General features: G+C 40.9%; 1 protein-coding gene across 4 annotated transcripts in view; it reads left to right on the plus strand.

Annotated features, from left to right (window-relative positions):
• Positions 1 to 18,010, plus strand: part of ZMYM2 (zinc finger MYM-type containing 2) — a 90,476-nt gene that overhangs the window by 25,676 nt on the left and 46,790 nt on the right. For 3 of the 4 annotated variants that reach the window (XR_013231741.1, XM_077341641.1, XM_077341643.1), the window contains exons 3-4: positions 2,162 to 3,009; positions 14,700 to 14,985. Coding sequence is in view for 3 of the 4 variants with exons in the window: in XM_077341641.1 (XP_077197756.1) it covers positions 2,235 to 3,009; positions 14,700 to 14,985 (1,061 nt within the window). In the remaining variant the exon portion in view is untranslated. The remainder of the gene's footprint in view (positions 1 to 2,161; positions 3,010 to 14,699; positions 14,986 to 18,010) is intronic. The other variant, XM_077341642.1, reaches the window with a different exon arrangement.

Here is an 18,010-nt window from a genome sequence, read left to right on the forward strand (position 1 = left end):
CCGGGAATGGGTCTGGGCAGCGGACGTCCTTGCGCCCCGACTCACTGAACGTTTCCACAAGCGGTATCCTGGCCGTCCCGGGGGGTTGGGGAATGGACCTTTGGGGGGGCAGGATGTCGTGGTTCGGTCCTTGGTGGCTTGGAAACCAGACCGAACCCCGCCATCATAGGCGCCCGCGATCACGGAGGCAGGGCATGGTGATCACAGGCAAGCCGGCAGCTGGGCGCCCCACCCGATCGTTGAGGTGGCAATGGCCGCTAAAGAACCTCAATGTCCCCCTCCACCTTTTGACAAGGGCCCGGAGATGGCCCTTTGTTCCAGGAAAATGGGCCATCGGGAACCCCGGAAAACCTCGCATGTGCATGAGTCATGATTGTATCAGCATGTTCCCTCCGGAAGTACTGGGTGGGGCAATACAGCCAAAGGAGGTGGGTTTTGTATAAAAGAGAGCTTCCACCTGGAGTTCGGTGGAAGCTCTTACTCCATACCAGCGGACTCCACGTTGCTGAAATAAAGCTTGTTCCTGTTGTATCGTTCACCAGGCCTGGCGTGACGTTTTCTTCAAGGGGCACCCTGTTTTTTCAGTTAGCAAGCGGGTTCCCGACACACACATACACAATAATATATGGCTAGAAGCTGCCAAGAAGGAGGGGGTGATAGAGTGGATTGGCCTTTTACTTCCATCATGACCCTGACACAAACCCTGCAGCTCAGGAAAACTGCAAAGAAGAAGCTTCTGTTGACTTTCAGAGGGCAAAAAAGTTCAATCTTGTTAACTTAATACCTCTCAGAATGAAGATAGATGCAGCAAATTTATTCATCTCCTCTGCAGACTCACTATCTTCCAGTAAACTTTTATCTAAGGACCCCAACTGCCTTTAGTTCTTACTAATTTTACCAACACGCTCTTCAGATTCTTTGCACATCTTATTTTCCATGTATTTCTTTTTGTTCTCACTTGAACAAGAGTTCTCCATTTCAAAGGTATTTCTTGCCTTTTAGAAGTGTCCTTGACCTTGCTTGCTTATAGCCTTGGCATTGTCTTGGACTTCTTGGTATTTTCCCAGTGTGCAGTTTATTTGCTTTAGTTATAGCCCACCTTTCTCATTTAGGCTCAAGGAGGATTACAGAATATAAAATAGTGTGTGATTGGACAGCATAAAACTGTCAGTGAACAACATAATAGTATTAGGATTACAGAATTAGAAAATTATGCCAGCAACAGACTGTCTTAGGCAAGGTATACTAGAAACAATTCAGAAAGTGCAATTACAGGGTGATACCTGCAGTAGTCATTGCATTAGGCTGGAATTGTATTCCGTTACAAAGGTACCCTCTTGGACTATTCCATTCTCATATAATTCTAATCCCTTTATAAAAGGGCCCTCATGAATATTTCTGTTTAGTGCATTCTCTGGAATAATAATAGAAATGTTGGAACATTTCTGACCTCAGGTAGACCACAAGATGGGAGCCACAGCACTGGGCTATCTTTCAGGGTAGCACCTTCAGAAGGCCTTGTTCATTTGAGCAAAGCTGTTGTGGTAGAGTATGGCAGAAAAAGTGATCCAGCAGATATGTAGGTCCAAAGCCAATGAAGGCTTTTACTGTAATAACCAGTATTTTGAATTTAACCAGGTGACTGGTTGGTAATCCCAGCAGATGAGTTGAAATATGCTCATGATAGCGTTCTGCTGCAACTGGAGTTTCTGAAATGACTTCAAGGGCAGACCCATGTAGCGCTCATTACAATAGTCTACCCTTGAGGTTACCATATAAATGCAAATACATTGTACCCCTCTCTAAATGCCCTTTGTATTTATGTCTTAGATTTTGCAGTGATCTTATCTGTATCCTCCTGATCTCTCTGGACAGCTGTGATCTCTTTGTTTGAGGAAATACCTTTCAGGAACTCTGCCCAAGGCATCTAAAGAATTTTTGGGTCTATAGTTATCAGACTAGGCTATGTCTAGACTAAAAAGAAGAATCTTTATATAGCTTTAGTAGTGCAAAGTAATAGTCATGAGCAATCAATTATAATGTTTTTGTTTTGTTTTGAAAATAAACCAGCCAGGAAAAGTATACAAATGTTTAAAGTGCTTTGTTTTGTGTTAAAATACTTACATTTTGTACTAATACAGCTTTCCTTCTTTTACAACAGTTTTTTTCTGAAAGGTCTGCAAGGTCTTTGAAAACGGTCCGAACGCTCATCTGGGTTACTGGGACCTACCACAATGGCAACTGGTCTGGCCAATGTAGGAAACTCTTTTGGAGGTCCATCTAATTCTCTGGTTTCTAGATCTAAGTTCCAGAACACTTCTGTAGAAGATGATGATGATGTTGTGTTCGTTGAACCTGTGCAGCCTCCTCAGATTCCTGCTCCTTTAATAACAGACCCTAGAAATGTTGCTTTTGGTTCACCAACTAACGAAGAGCATCATGGAAGTGACCCCAAAGTAGCAACACCTTCAAAAGACTTGAGCTCTCAGAAGGGAAGTATAACTGAGACTATTATTATTGATGATGAAGAAGATATGGAAACAAGTCAAGGGCTAGAGAAAAATGATTCCAGTTTCAGTGAACGAAGATTTCCAGAGTGTAAAAACAGAGCCAATGAGATGGAATTCTCAACACCCAGTTTTTCAAGAAGTAAGGTAAATGCAGGAGTAGGTAATAGTGGTATAACCACAGAACCAGACTCTGAAATTCAAATTGCTAATGTTACTACGTTAGAAAGAGGTATGAGCTCTGTGAGTGTTGGCCGTTTAGAAAATACTGAAGGGCGTGACATGAACTTAATGATTACACATGTAACATCACTACAGAATACCAGCTTGGGAGATGTATCTAACGGACTGCAGTCAAGTAATTTTGGTGTTAATATACAAACATACACCCCGTCTTTAACTTCACAGACCAAGACTGGTGTAGGACCTTTCAATCCTGGTAGAATGAGCGTAGCTGGAGATGTCTTTCAGAATGGAGAATCTGCGACCCATCACAACCCTGGTAGGTGGGACCTTAAATATTCTGCTTATAAAACTCTGTTAATGTGAATTCTGTTGTAGAATGATTCATAGAAGAAAAAAAATCACTATTTTTTTCCTTGAACACTTGAAGCTGCTCTTATACTCAGAACCTTGGTTCATCCGAGTCAGTATCATCTGCACAGGTTGGCAGTGGCTCTCCAGGGTCTCAGGCTGAGGCCGTTAACATCACCTACAACCTGATACTTTCACCTGGAGATGCTGCGCATTGAACCTGGGACCTTTATGCTAAGCAGATGCCCTTCAAATGAGCTACAGTCCCTCCCCAAATCTTGAAATCATGGATGGATTTAAATGGAGGCAATTGAAATCTCATCAGAAATCTCATCTAAAAAAATTACACCAGTCCTCCTTGAGAACAGCATTAAATTGTCGTCGTTGAATTTAGTTGGCTCTAGTGACGATGGTCTGGCTTGTAGGGCATCACTCCTTTGAATTCACGTCTTAAAAATACTTCTGTTGGTATGTTAAGTGGAATGTCTTCCCATTCCCCCAAAGCAAAAGTCAAGACATACATGCTTGTGTAAAAGCTTATCTGGCTTTTGGTAATTAGAAAGGGAACACTTTCAACAAATTCAGTAAATGTCTCAGCAAGCCAGCCTTTGCCAGGACTTTGTGAATTGATCCCCGCTAATGCCACTCTGGTAAGCTTTACCTCCATAGAGTGTGGTATGAGGATGGGATTTTCAAGGCTCTGTTAGGTGTTGTTCAGCTTATCCCCATACCTTAGAGGTGTTTGTTTTCCATATACCTGTTCCCAGTATGTTTCATTTGTATTTATTATTGCACTTTTGGTTCTCCCTGCCCCAGGTGCTCAGGGCAGATTACACTATTTTAAAACATATGTTGGAAACCATTCATTTCCCCATGCATTTCTCAATCAGTAGCTGGAAAATGTTGTGCTAGGGATTGTGCAACTCTGGCTAAAATACCTCATGGGTCACAGAGTTACAAGGAGGGGGGTTGTAATTGTGATTGGTAGGGTACAACTGGAATCCTTAGAATCCTGTGTGTTTAAAAGAAGCATGTAGATGTGGTTAAAATGTCACTTGTTTTTTAACACCCTTTGTAACGTGATCTGATCTCATGCTGTGTTCTGTATCGTTAGCTCTTAGGGCTGGGAGAGGCTGTATCATTAGCTCTTAGGGCTTACTATATGATATGAAAGAGGAATGATGCTGTTTTTAGTAGAAGGGCCTATAAGACAGAGCTCTTCCGCCAGACATATGGTTGAGGCCAGGGCAGGGTCCCGGCATTCCGAACAAGGATCCCCCCAAAAGCTTACTAGCTACTGGCTCAGCTCCCTCTCTCATTGGAAAATAACGTACCCACTAGGCTGAACAATATGGGTGAGATGGGTGCCTATTGCTGCCTGTTATTTGATAAATTGGGAAGTTTTATGGGGTATGTTTTATTGGATTATGTTTTTATTATTTGCTTGTTGCAAACTGTATTTCTCACCTGAGAAGTCGTTTTTAAGTATATATACAAGCACACATGCATATACACAATTGTTAATAGAATATTTTTCAAATATTGTCAATAATAGTGGCTGTTAATGTAGTTCTTGAGCTTAGTATTAAGACAATTACTGATATAAATGCAAGTGTCACCTGATTTTATTTCCAAACCATTTGTCAACTCAGGGTATACTATGGACTCGCACATTTTGTCTTCTCCTCCTCCTCCTCTCTTCATGGATATGTTTCTATTTTGATGTAACTATGTCTTCTAAGAGTATCATTACCATCCATGTGTCCTCCAGTAAAGAGTGGAAGTAGAGATCAGCTCCAAAGGAGGGTGACTCATAGGCCCCCATAATCCATGGTTACCAGTGTGTCTCCCAAAGTGAAGAGAGTGGACAGGGATTACCCCCAGAGAAAGTTGGCTATTAGACTTCCATAATCAGGTCCTGCTCAGTCTGGTAACCATGATTATGGGCCTGTGGGTCAATGTTCTCTGGAACCAATCTCTACCTCCTCTCCTGACTTTGGATGACATGCTGATTGCTTGTTGAAGAACACTTTACAGTGCTTGGTATGAAATAGGAAAGTCCAGAGTGTCTAAATCAGATCATCACATTAAAAAAATCCTTCCGACAAGGATTCTCTCCCCACATCCACATAAGGATGTGCCGCGCACATGGAGAAAGAGATTCCTTCCCCCCACTCCTCCCTTGCCTCTCCCCCTTACCACTCACTTCACTGATGTCCTTCCTGGTCCCTTCCCCTTCCCTCTCTCTCAGACACAGACTCCTCTCCCCCCTTGCTTGTCATTTCCTCAACCTTGTCCCTGGTCCTTCCCCTCTCTAAGACACATGTGTACACATACACACATACACAGACTCACACAGCTTCCCCTCTCCCCCCTCCTTACCTTTTGGGCTCCTACGCCGCCTCCACTGCTGCCCGGAACATACTGGGTGGTGTTGGCGGGGCTTGGCCAGGCTGCATCACCTTCACTGCTGCCCAGGAGTCATTAAGGGCAGGACCAGGCTGGGAAGCCGGGTGCCACCGCCAGCAGAGCACCGAGGCCCAGGGCTGGCCTCGGAGCTCTGCTGCACCAGCTGCGTTTCTCCCTGCTTCCCAGGCCTGCCCCGCTCTGCAGAGGGCGGAGCCAGCCTGGTAAGCGGGGTGCCACTGCCATCTATTGGTGTACTCCCTAAGGTGGAACAATGGACGGTGCATCCATTACCATTTCTGTTTGAGGAAACGCACTAGTAGATGTGTTCCACATAAAAAACTGTACTGTAAAAATCTTTGCAGTCTGTTTATAGTAATATAATTCATTACATCTTGGAATGTAACTGTGGCTTTTAGAAAAATCACAATACAATTATGTGTTTGTCACATAAAAATTTTACAGGCTGCATTGTGAAATATTACATAATAAAAAAGCTTGATAAAATTGTACTGTTCTCAAAGAACAGTAATGCAGATGAGTGAATTTTCCAGAAACTAGCTAGTAGCAGAAATTATTGCTTGAACAATCTTGGGTTGAGGAAAGGAGGGGAGGCTAAAATCTGGGTTCTTGTTGTTTGTTTGTTTTTGTTTTGTTTGGGGGAATTTATTTCAGATGAGTTTGATTTGAATCATAAGTGCAAAGAATGTGAGAAACGGCTGAGAATTGACTGGTGAGAAGTCAGATCAATTTACAAAGTGAAACATGGTTTCAAGGAGTGAAATGTGAGAGTGAAAACTTTTCTCCCAGTAGAATATGGGAGGGGATTCACTCAAACATCTGTACAATCAAGATGGTTATATGCCAAAATCCACTCCAAGACATAGTTGTAAAAATGATGCTCATCAAGCAACTACACAATAGTATGTAAGAGTAACTCTCTGCTAGCAGTCTGAGAAGTCGACAAGGAGTCACATAGAACGCAGAAGTCTAGTCCATTAACTACTGCATGCCCAGTTCAGCCTGTCTTGGACTTCTTTTTTTATTATATATTTTTTTATTTTCATAAAGATAGAAATATAGAATAGAGACAATGTAAGTTATTAATACAGAGAATAGTAAAATATAGTCTTCGTTTGGAAATATAAGACCCCACATTAACTACACAATGGTATGAACTTTTGCCCAAAGCTTATAAACTTTTTTACGTTTCCACCACATTTAAAAACAGAAGCCTACTTTGTTACCACCTTTCCAACATTTATTTACATAGTTTTTAAACAATTTTAACGGTCATTTTTGGACTTCTGAGATTTTATTGTCAAGCTGTGCTGGAAGCTAAGCTAGGAGGATTTGAAACTAATGAAAACTGAATTTGTCAAGATGATACAAGATTTCACCTGACCTAGAACTGCAGACTTGTGAGATAAATGCCATCTGATCAAGATGGCGTTAACTGGATGTGCTGAAAATTACCATCTGAATAGCACTTGAGATTCTTAGACTATAAACCTGAGTGGAAATAAAGACAGTCTTGAAGAACTGAATTTACTTTTGTGGAGCTGTTCATTGCACTAATTATTTTACAACCCTTCACAACAACCTTGTGAAGTAAAGTCTCAATTACTTATGTTAAAGACAGATTATTACAGAGGAGTTACCATTCCCGACTTAACCACTTCATATACTGCTGATTTCTGGTGCATGCCTTCTAAGAATTTCTCCAGAGATTGATTACAGGCTTTATACAGCTTTAGACTGCTTTTCATGCTGTATACCTATTCCTGTGTGCTGTTATAATGCTATTAGATCAATTACTATTTAGACTGTTTCACTACTGTATGTAGATGTGGTGCCTCTTAACCATATATCAGAGTATTAGTCAAAATGTCTACCCTTTTCCACTTGTTAAACAGAGTAAATAATCTAGGAGTGATAACATTATTCTGTTTCAATTCTTTATTCTAATTTGGAGGAATCTTTTTTAAAATTGTAAATCTGATACCTATTCCCTAATGTAATAGGCGTGGTGCCAAAGTTTAAAATGTGAGAATCTCCTTGTGCTTCTCTTTAATACTTCCCCCACCCCAATAATTAGGAATTTGTGTAGATTCAATTACAAATTTTACTTCTTTCTTTCTTATGTAGATTCAATTACAAATTTTACTTCTTTCTTTCTTTTGTATTAAAATAATTATATCACACTTCTCAGCAGCAACTCAAGGCAGTTTACAAAGCCAATAGTTACTAGTGCTGTGTGGCAAATGTTAAAAACCTAGCAAAACTAAATAGTTAACTAAAACAACTGTGTACCTCTCTGACTGTGGGGATCCATTTACCCACCATCAAAAGTTATTTTGAATAAATCAGCTATGCAGAACACTTCTGATCTTAGACCAGCATGGGAAACCCTCCTGACCTAGAGGAAGCCATTCCAGAGGGCTGGTGCCACAGCCAAAAAGACCATGTTAGAGCTGTTGACAGTCTAATGTTAGAAGAAGGGAACAGATAAGAGAACCCTGAGAAAATCTCAACATTGAGTAACCAGCAAAGTCATTTCAAAATGCAGATGATATCATCACACATTTGAACTCTAGTCAGCAGGCGAGCAGCTAAACTTAATGCCATCTGAAGTTTTTGGATCATGTTTAACAGCACAATGTAGAAATTATTGCAGCAGTCAAGCCTTGAGGTTACAGAAGCTTAAATCTGCCTGGCTAGATTAATAGAATTCTAGATGGGAGACTGCTTCTGCACAAGAGTGGTTGAAAGAAAGCCTTATTTGTAGTTGTATTTAAATTAGTTTTCAAACAGCAAAATCAGGTTCTAGTAAAACTGCGCTGTTCACCCATGCTTAGTAGCACTCTATCCAAAATGAGCATTTATGTTCTCTAAGATTTTCTGTCTTCTAAGTAAAGATTTGTTGCTGGCAACCAAGAATACTCTGGCACTCCCCATTACTATGTATAGATGTGGAAGTTGGACAACAAAGAAACCTGACAGAAATAAAGTTGATTCTTTTGAATTGTAACGTTAGAGGAGTTTTACGGATATCATGGGCTAGAAAGACTTGTGGGTTCTCCCCCTGAATCGGAGGACATCTGTAAGGATGGGTTTTCCCTTCTGCTTCTCAGGGAGGCAGGGGCTAATTAAAACATCCTCCCTCACTTCCTGTCCTGTGTGCAGCATCTCATTCCCCAGTCTTTCCTCTGCCTCGAGATAGGGAGACAGCATAGACCAGAGATAGTCAAACTGCGGCCCTCCAGATGTCCATGGACTACAATTCCCATGAGCCCCTGCCAGCAAATGCAGTTTGACTATCCCTAGCGTAGACAGATCTCTGCTACTTTCATTTCTCTAAATCCTTTTTTCTCAACTTTTTTAGCCTTCTTTCCTTTCTCCCACCCCTTCCTTCTCTAGTGAGAGAGTTAGGAGAAGGCCTGCTAGGCCTGCTAGTGGTTTTTTGGCGAGAAAAGAGCTGTGGAAGCTAAAATGAACAAACTGAAGCCATTGTAATTTGATCACCGTATGAGAAGGGTCACTGGGACAGACTGAAAGGCTAGGAAAAGTGGAAGGCACCAGGAAAAGAGGACGACCCAACATGAGATGGATTGACTCCATCAAGGAAGCCACTGCACTCAGTTTGCCAGACCCCTGAACAAGGCCATTAATGCTGGGATGTCTGAGATGTCACAATTGACACAAGGTTATCTAACAAGCAGGGATGTATTAGGGAGAAAAATGGGGCGGGGATGGGTGTGTTGGGGGTATAGTGGACCTGAAAAAATATCAGTATTTACTGATATTCCTTAATCCCAATACCAGTGTGGTGTTTGAATTTGGTTATATTCTGGAGTCTCAGTTTTTTTCTGGGTCTATTATACCCTATGGGGACCATATCCTGGGGTATATTCAGTGTATGTGTTGGGGGGGGGGTGTTTGAGGTAGATGCACCAAATTTGCAGTATAGCTGCTAGAGACTCTCCTCAAAAGTACCCTCTGGTTTCAAAAAGATTGGACCATAGGGTTCAATTCTCTGGGCACCCAAAGAAGGTGCCCTCATCCTCCATTGTTTCCAATGGGAAATACTAGCAAGGCAATACAAGCCCAGCTGAATGTCCCAGAGAATCTCTGCAGTAGAAAGTGAACTGTGTGTGTTCTGGGGGGGGGGGGATTTTGCAAGGCTGGCAGCAGAATCAGTGTTACTGTTGTAATGCCCAAACCCAACAGGACTAAGGTCAAAGCTGAGAATCTGAAGTAGAAACGGGGGAATGTCGGCAGAACCAGAGCAGTGTATTAGTGCCCAGCAGCAGACCCCAATGCTGTTGTGGCAAATGTTAGCTCAATAGGACTGATGTAAAACACAAGAATCATAATCTGAGGTAGCGGTCCCCAACCTTTTTATGGTTGAGGACTGGCTCCGGGGGTGGGGAAGAGCCGGCGGCCCGGGCACCGCGCATGTGCGTTTGTGTCCACCGGCATGCCAGGCCGCGGCCTGGTGAGCTTCTCGCTGCAGGGGGGGGGAGAGGCAGGCATGGCCGCCAGTGGCCCGTTACCAAGGCCTTCGTGGCCCGGTAACAGGCCGCGGACCGGGGGTTGACGATCCGCGATCTGAGGGACGGGTTTGCAAGGAAAGCAGAACCAGTACAATATTGCCCACCAGAAGGAAAAAGGCCTTAGTGTAGAAGAACCTAAACCAAAAGCCTCACACACACACACACACCAGGGGGGGGGAGAAAGGGGAGAAGCAGTAGAAACAAACAACAAAGCCTCCCCCCCAACTGCCAGAAAAAGAAGAAAAAAAAATGAAGAGGGGGAATAGATTGGGGGGGTGCATAACCCCTCCACACACACAAGCCCAAAGAAGAACCAAAAATGAATGTTAGCTAAGTTTTAAAGCTGTTCAAAGAACCATAGCAGAAGGACACTACAATAATATCAAACTCTACAAACCTCAAAACCAGAAGAAATGAAAAGCGAAGACTAACGGGAAGCCAAAACAAGGTCTGAGACCATTGACCTCACCTCCCACATACACACACAACCAGCAGGCCTAACCAATAAGTAACAAAAAAGTCAAAACTGCAAGCCACAAAACCAGAAGGAATTAAAAGCAGACCTGAAGCTTTCACCCCTTCCCCCAGCCTACCACCCACCAAGCCCAAGCAAGAACAGCAACATAAAAAGACTTAAAAAAAAAAAGTTCAGTCAAACCAATCACTGTCTTAACTCTTCTCTAGGCAGGCAGGATCTGTTCAGAAGTCCACAGCAGAATCTTGGCAGGCTCAGAGCAGTGGCTGAAGCCAAAGCCAGTGCACACTCCAGATTTCTGTCAGCAGTGGAATCTAGCTTAGCCACACCCTTTCTGTTATGCTCTTTGCTCATGCACAGAAGAATTAAAAAAAAAAAACCTTCTGTGATTGACTAGGATTCCCCCTAATGTGAAATCCTATTTGCCACTGTACCTCTCCTCCCGTTCCCTGGGAAAAGTGTGCGTGTGGGGGAGAAGCAAATACTAAATTGGACTTAACATTTGAAGCTGTCAACCTTGCAAGTTGCAAACCAGCAGCACAGTTTTCACTTGCAAAAACATAACATTTTGCTCTAAGGCACTACAGTTCCCCCCTGCCTGTGCTTTTGCCATTGGGCTGCAGAGATATCTTTTCCCCCTGGCTCCTGTTGCCCTGGAAACCGGAGCAAAAGGTAGGAAAGCACCCTAGAGGGAATGTTGTAGCCCTTTAAACCTCTCTACCATTGGCTATTCAGTATGACCAAATATACCCACCCACCTCCAATCAGCTTTATTCAGGATCATCTATAATGGTAATCAGTCAGATTCTCTGATCTATTTTTGGCTTTAAAAATAACCCAAAATACTGGTAAGGTATTTTTCAAGCATTTTTTCAGCTTGGATACTGCCAAATGCAGTAACAAGCTTCTCAGCAGACTGGGGATTTATATCCAGGTTTCCTAGGTCCTGGTCTCATACTATTTTAACCACGTGTTCTTTAGCTATAGCTCCTCTGATTTTTCCTTAGCCATTTATCCCAATGTATTATTTAGGCTAAGTTGAAGAAATAGTGAAGTTGCAAGCCGTACAGCTGGTAGTCTTTGCAATACTTAGCTGGCGTTGATGGTATGAAATTTTTTTAGAACCTACTTCAGTACCCCTTTGGGTCTTGCTCTCTTGATACTTAGAGAAAAATCATTTGGCTTTTAGAGCCTCTTACTAGACCTTCCATTATACTTGGTTCTACCAGTGCAGGCTGCATACAATAGAAAAATTGAGATGGCCCATGTGTCTAAATTGTATGCTGTGTTTTGTGGCATGGGGCAAGTCAGAAAGAGGAGAATCTGCAGAAGAAGATAATATTCTTCTAATGGAACAGCTCGATATCTCTTCATCTTGCTCTGTGGTCTGCCACAGGGAGCAGTTCTTTAGAGGTCAATGTTATCCTTGTTAATAAAATCTAAAGGAAAAGAATAGCTAAAAATAGGATCCTGAACTGAACTATCATTTTTGTTATAAACTACTGAAATACATACTAGGGGTAGAAAAAGTCTATACTTCATTACAAACCTCAGCCAGTGTCTTCATTACTGTTGAATTTATCAAGAGCAATCATGTTTTGATGTTCTTACTGTTTTATCCGTTCTTTGGAAGCCCCCAATAACCTTTGTGGGGTTTTAAATGTTTAAATGAAATCACAGAAGGTCTGCAGATTTTCTTTTGGCTTCATTTGTTAATGCTAACAGGGAATATGGTTTTAATAATGTCCTAATTTAAGGGATTACTGGAATGCCTCATTACTTCACTAAAACACTGATTCATATGGAACAATACATACATGATGAATTCCACTTCTGTAAGAAAGTGAAGTTGATTCAATTACTAATGCTTAAAATAGGACATGGTGCCTGGTTTCATTCACCAGTTGATTTGCTGTTTAGAAATTGATAAAACAAACTTGAATACACGAGAGGAGATTTAGTAGCAAAGCACAGATAAAAAGCAGAGCTTGTTAAAGGCTATGCTAGATACTCCAACTTGAAGACAGTCTTCCACCCAGAATGCAGGTAGCATTTTGTTCACTAGGAGCATAATTACCACTGAAGGCATGAGAGAGTTGAGAAGAAGAGAGCTTGAAACCATTAGTACTTCTTTATATTAAAATGGTTCTGTTGATATAGAACAGATTTCTGGGTATTAAATCCACAGTTAGCTGCATTGTAATTGTTGGTTGATTCATGTATGATATTCTGTGGCTTTGCGTAAACTAGAAAAAAGAAGAGTTGGTTTTTATACCCCAATTTTCACTACCCGGAGGAGTCCCAAAGCGGCCTACAGCTGGCTTCCCTTCCTCTCCCCACAGTAGACACCCTTTAATGCTGGTGGATCTGAGAAGACACTGATAAAACTGTGTCTATTCCAAGGTCACCCAGCTGGCTGCATGTGGAGGAAGGGGAATCAAACCCGGCTCTCCAGATTTGAGGCAGCTGCTCTTAACGACTACACCAAACTGGCACCACACCAAGTAAAGCTCTGGCAAATCTATGGATGTTTTAATACCAAACATCACCTGTCTTTGTATTAGATTAAAATATGTAAACACAATTTGGGTTATTAGGTATTTTTCTGGTGTCACCAACAATGTCTAATTGTTATTTTTAGATGCTTGGTGGGAAGTAATCAGTGATTCTGTATTCCATTTACTACATTTTGCAAAACATTTGCTGTTTCTGTACTTGAAGAGCATAATGTTTTGTATTCGAGAACTGATACCAGAGTGTCCAATATACACACAGGTATATATTGTATGTGTCTTAAAGCAGTAATAGGAGCTTGATTCCTTCTTATCTTACACTGGATTTCCATTATGTTTGTAATTTGTACTCCGGCACTGGCGATGAGAACAAAACCTTATTTAAGAAGGTGTCCTTTGTCTCTTTACCATGTTAATAAGTGCTCTGAATATTGCCCTAAATGATGCCTGGTGATGTTCCTTGTTCATGATTTACCAAATTCATTACGTTCAGTACTGGAGTTGTGATTTGAACAGTTGTGGTTCAAACAGCAGTAGAAATGAGGAAGTTTATTGGAATGCAGTACTTGTTTATTTAGAAAATAAAACACCTCTGAATCTAGATGCTCTACCTCTTTAACAATGCAAGATAGCTAAGCAAAGATGTCTCTGTCTTACACAATTTTCAGTAGATAACCTGAGGAAATAGCTTAGGCAAGCCTTTTTCCCCTCTCCAGTGGAAAATTATTGTCTACTTAAACATCTTCAGATCATTTTATATCAATATGCCAATTTTTCATTTTCCTGTATTTGTTTGTGAGCAACTTTGGCAGTGAGGGACCAGTTCTTTTCTTTTAAGAAGGTAGGAAATTGACAGCATAAATTCCTCAATGATTGGGCAACTTTTTACTATTCCAGTGCCCAGTGAAAAAGCTCATTGTTATTTTTATTAATTAAAATTCTTACTTTTCCTTTCACAAAGTCAACAGTGGCCAAATATACCATTTTTATATATTTGTATGTATGTCTATATATAATATTATATTTATATCCCACCTTTCTCAGCGGAGACTGGAGGTATTCCAAGGTATTAAATACCACTGAGAAACTGTTTTAAGACATTTTTTAATCAAATATTTAATGCAGAATAATTAACCCTTACCAGATATCCATAGAACTTCAACAAAAGGCAGCAGCTTGATGGATCTCTTCCAAGTTGGGCCCTGTATTTCAAAGTAGTGTCTCTAGATTTAGTACATTCCTGACATCCAGACCAAACTTGTTGTGCTTATTTACCAGGTAGATTAGCTGGGTCTCCCTTTACACACACTCCTGTCTGCTTTCTGCAGGGCCTGCAAAACCAAGCCCTTCCGCCAGGTCTATGGTTGAGGTCAGGTTAGGCCAGGAAGAGCAATTGCGATCCCCCTGTTGCCAACAACAAATACCATTCTGATTTGTCTCTCCTTTCTCCTTCCTCTTGTAGTTGAGTTAAGGGGGTTGAGGTTCCGCCATCTTGCTTTGATGTTTCTATTGTGTTGTATGGATGCTGTGATAGTCCGTTTTAATGAGTTTTTAGCTGGATTTTGTAAATCACCACGAGCCTTTGGGAGTGGTGGTCAATGAATCAATAAATAAACAAACAAATAAATGTTTTTCAGCTTTACTTGCTTACCAGCATGCTTCCCTAGAAATTTGTTTGCTAAATTTTCTTTGTTTTTATTTCTTAAAGATTCCTGGATATCTCAGTCAGCTTCATTTCCCAGGAATCAGAAGCAACCAGGAGTGGATTCTCTGTCACCGGTAGCCTCCCTTCCTAAACAGGTCTTCCAGTCTCCTGCACAACAGCAGCCTTCTAAGCAGGTTAAAGTGACGTGTGCTAACTGCAAAAAGCCTTTGCAGAAGGGCCAGACTGCCTATCAGCGGAAAGGATCAGTTCACCTTTTTTGCTCCACCACTTGCCTGTCATCATTCTCACATAAACCTGCTCCAAAGAAACTCTGTGTTATGTGCAAAAAGTAAGATCTGCGTCTTTCTTTATATATAATGATTTTTTTTTATTTTCATAAAGATAGAAATATAATCATCATTTGAGAATATACGACCCCACATTGACTCCACAGTGATATAAACTTTTGCCCAAAACTCTAAGAGCCATGAGTCTAAGAGCCGTCCACATTTCCACTACATTTTAAAAAATATATACAAAAGATATACAAAAGAAAAGTTATTATTAGTCAACTTACTTGAGAGATCGTAGACCTCACATTAACTGCTTGATACAATCTAAGAGCTATCCTAGCAGATATTTCTAGGTTTGAGTTAGATGCTTAACATTAAACATTTCTTATAGCACAGTATGAGTTTTGGCCCTGTATCAATACCCTGATGAAGGGAGAGGAAAGTAGGGCTTTGCCTTAAAGATGTACAAAGAAAAAAAATTACAAAAGGATTTCATAATTTCTCCTTATCCTTAATACAGATACATCTACAAACCATTTATACTTGACCCATTCTAAGAGCCATCCTGACAGGTATAAGTTGAGAGCTTTGCATTTTCTACAGATCAATATGGGCTTTGGCCCTATAACAATACACCAATAATAAAAAAAAATAATAAGGGGGGAAAGCCCCATTTTATATTTCCAACGCTAACGATTATATTACCTATATGCCTACTAAGAAAAAGAAACAAGAGAGAAAAAAGGCACTGCTTCCCCTTTTTCATAAAAGTAGCAATGTAGAATACAGTATATGTTGTTAATACAGAGAATAATAAGATTTCCAGGTTTAGATTAAATGCTTAACATTAAACATAAAACAATATAAGCTTTCAGTCTTCTATAGCTTCTCCTTATCCTTGGTTCTGATACATCTACAAAACAATTTATGCTTGACCCATTCTAAGAACCATCCTAACAGATATATTTTCAGATTTAAGTTGAAAGCTTAACATTAAACATTTTCTACAAGTCAGTGTAGGCTTTAGTCCTAGGACAATACACTAATAGAAGAAAGAAAAAATAAGGGGGGAGAACCCCATTTTACATTTTCAGCACTAATGATTATATTACCTATATGCCTACAAAAGAAAAGAGACAAAAAAAACAAGAGAGAAAGAGACACTGCTTCCCCTTTTTCATAAAAATGGAAATATAGAATACAGTATAACATTAAACATAAAACAATATGAGCTTTCGGTCTTCTTAAGGGGGTCTCATCTCGAGGCTTGCTACATCTTGTCGTTCCCGTAAAATTATATTCTGTCCCATAGGCCTTTGGCGTAGAAAGTGCAGTTGTACTCTTTCCCGCAGAGTATGCATCGATAAATCTTGAGGCCGTTGCACCTCCTGGACTCCAGTATCAATACAATTTTTTCCCCAGAGAGATCCTTTAAATCGGTTACTTTCACTGCAGATCCATATTTCTTTTGATTGATTTTTGTACACTGTTGCTTTGAGATGGCTGTATGTCTTTTTAAAAAGGGTGTCCTTATCTGGGCTGCCGAACTCCGGCATCCCATTTTCCGTCTCCAGAATTTCAGATTTCTCTTCTACTGTTGGTTTTCCACCTTGTTTAGAGCTGTCATCAGCCACTGTTATTGATCCATTATTCCTGTTAAAGACGTCTTCCTTGGCATCTTGGATCTCCTTGAAGATATGAATTTCAGATTTCTCTTCTGCTGTTGGTTTTCCACCTTGTTTAAAGCTGTCATCAGTCACTGTTATTAATCCATCATTCCTATTGAAGACTTCTTCCTTGCCATCTTGAATCTCCTTGGAGATATTTTTGATCAATCCATCTAAGAATACTTTGTAATCTTGGGTTTGTATCTCTATTAGATGAGCCAATCTTTTTAACATAGACATGATTTTGACTTTAAAAAAACCCGGCCTCAAACAATTTTACAAGTGGCCAGTAGAGGTCCTCTGTTTTATCCTCTAATGTTCCGGCACAGGCATGTGACGTATTAAAGTCAGTTAAGGCACAGAGTTCTCGTGAGATTTTCCCATTCACAGCTCTTATCTTCTTATCTTCGAAAACCAAAACAATTACAATAAGAGCTTTTGCCAATTAATTCGAGTTGATTTGAGTCCTTCTTCTGCTTAGTTAGGAGAATTAGCCTGCCTCTTAACGAGGTGGCTTCAGGCAGAGCAGAGTAAGAGGAGGGGGGAAACAAAGGGCTTTGATGCAGGAAGAAAGACGAAGAAAAAAAAAACGAGAGATACTTGCAGTAAATGATGTTTTGGAACTCAGCCGATGTCCTCCCCTCAGTTCAAAGCGTTCATTTGTGGTAAATCATCATGTAGGGTTGAAGCAGATACTTTAAGATTAAAGAAAGAAAGGAAAGTCCGAGGTAGAAAATGGCAGTCGTCCTCTGGACCTGGAACGCTGACAGCCTATAATCCAGGGAGATATACTCCCTAAAGGATTGGAGACGGCCCCAAGAACTTCCTGGGTAGAAAGGTGAGGTGGGGTTTGCGTACCCCTCCTCTTTTCTGCCAATTGCTTGCACAATTGACCCCTGTCAGGCTTCAGAGATAGCAGAGCAGATGCCCTGCCACCCTCTCAGGACGACATCTTTAGCCACACCCCAGATCTGCGTCTTTCTTGATCCTTGTCCCTGTTCCTGATGTAGTGATCAGAGATGTCTGCTGAAGTATTGAGTAGTTGGGATGTGAACGAACTGCCTTTCGCTTAACGTTTTCAGCCAACATGGCTGATGGGCAGAGTTGTAAAGCAAAGATGGCATTTGTGCAGTGTAGCCTCTCTCTTATTCATATTATTCCTTTCCATGGGTAATACATTCAAATGGGTAGCCGTGTTGGTCTGAAGTAGCACAATAAAATCAGAGTCCAGTAGCACCTTTAAGACCAGCAAAGATTTATTCAGGGCGTGAGCTTTCTAGTGCAAGCACTCTTCTTCAGACCATGAACTCCTTACATGACAGGGAATATATAGCAAAAATACAGTTTTGCACAAAAACTGAATCTGGTAAAGAGGATAGTTGCTTTTGGCTGTTACTTTATTCTATGGTCATTA

The sequence above is a fragment of the Paroedura picta genome, chromosome 6, assembly GCF_049243985.1.
Source record: "Paroedura picta isolate Pp20150507F chromosome 6, Ppicta_v3.0, whole genome shotgun sequence".
Classification (NCBI taxonomy): Eukaryota; Metazoa; Chordata; class Lepidosauria; order Squamata; family Gekkonidae; genus Paroedura; species Paroedura picta.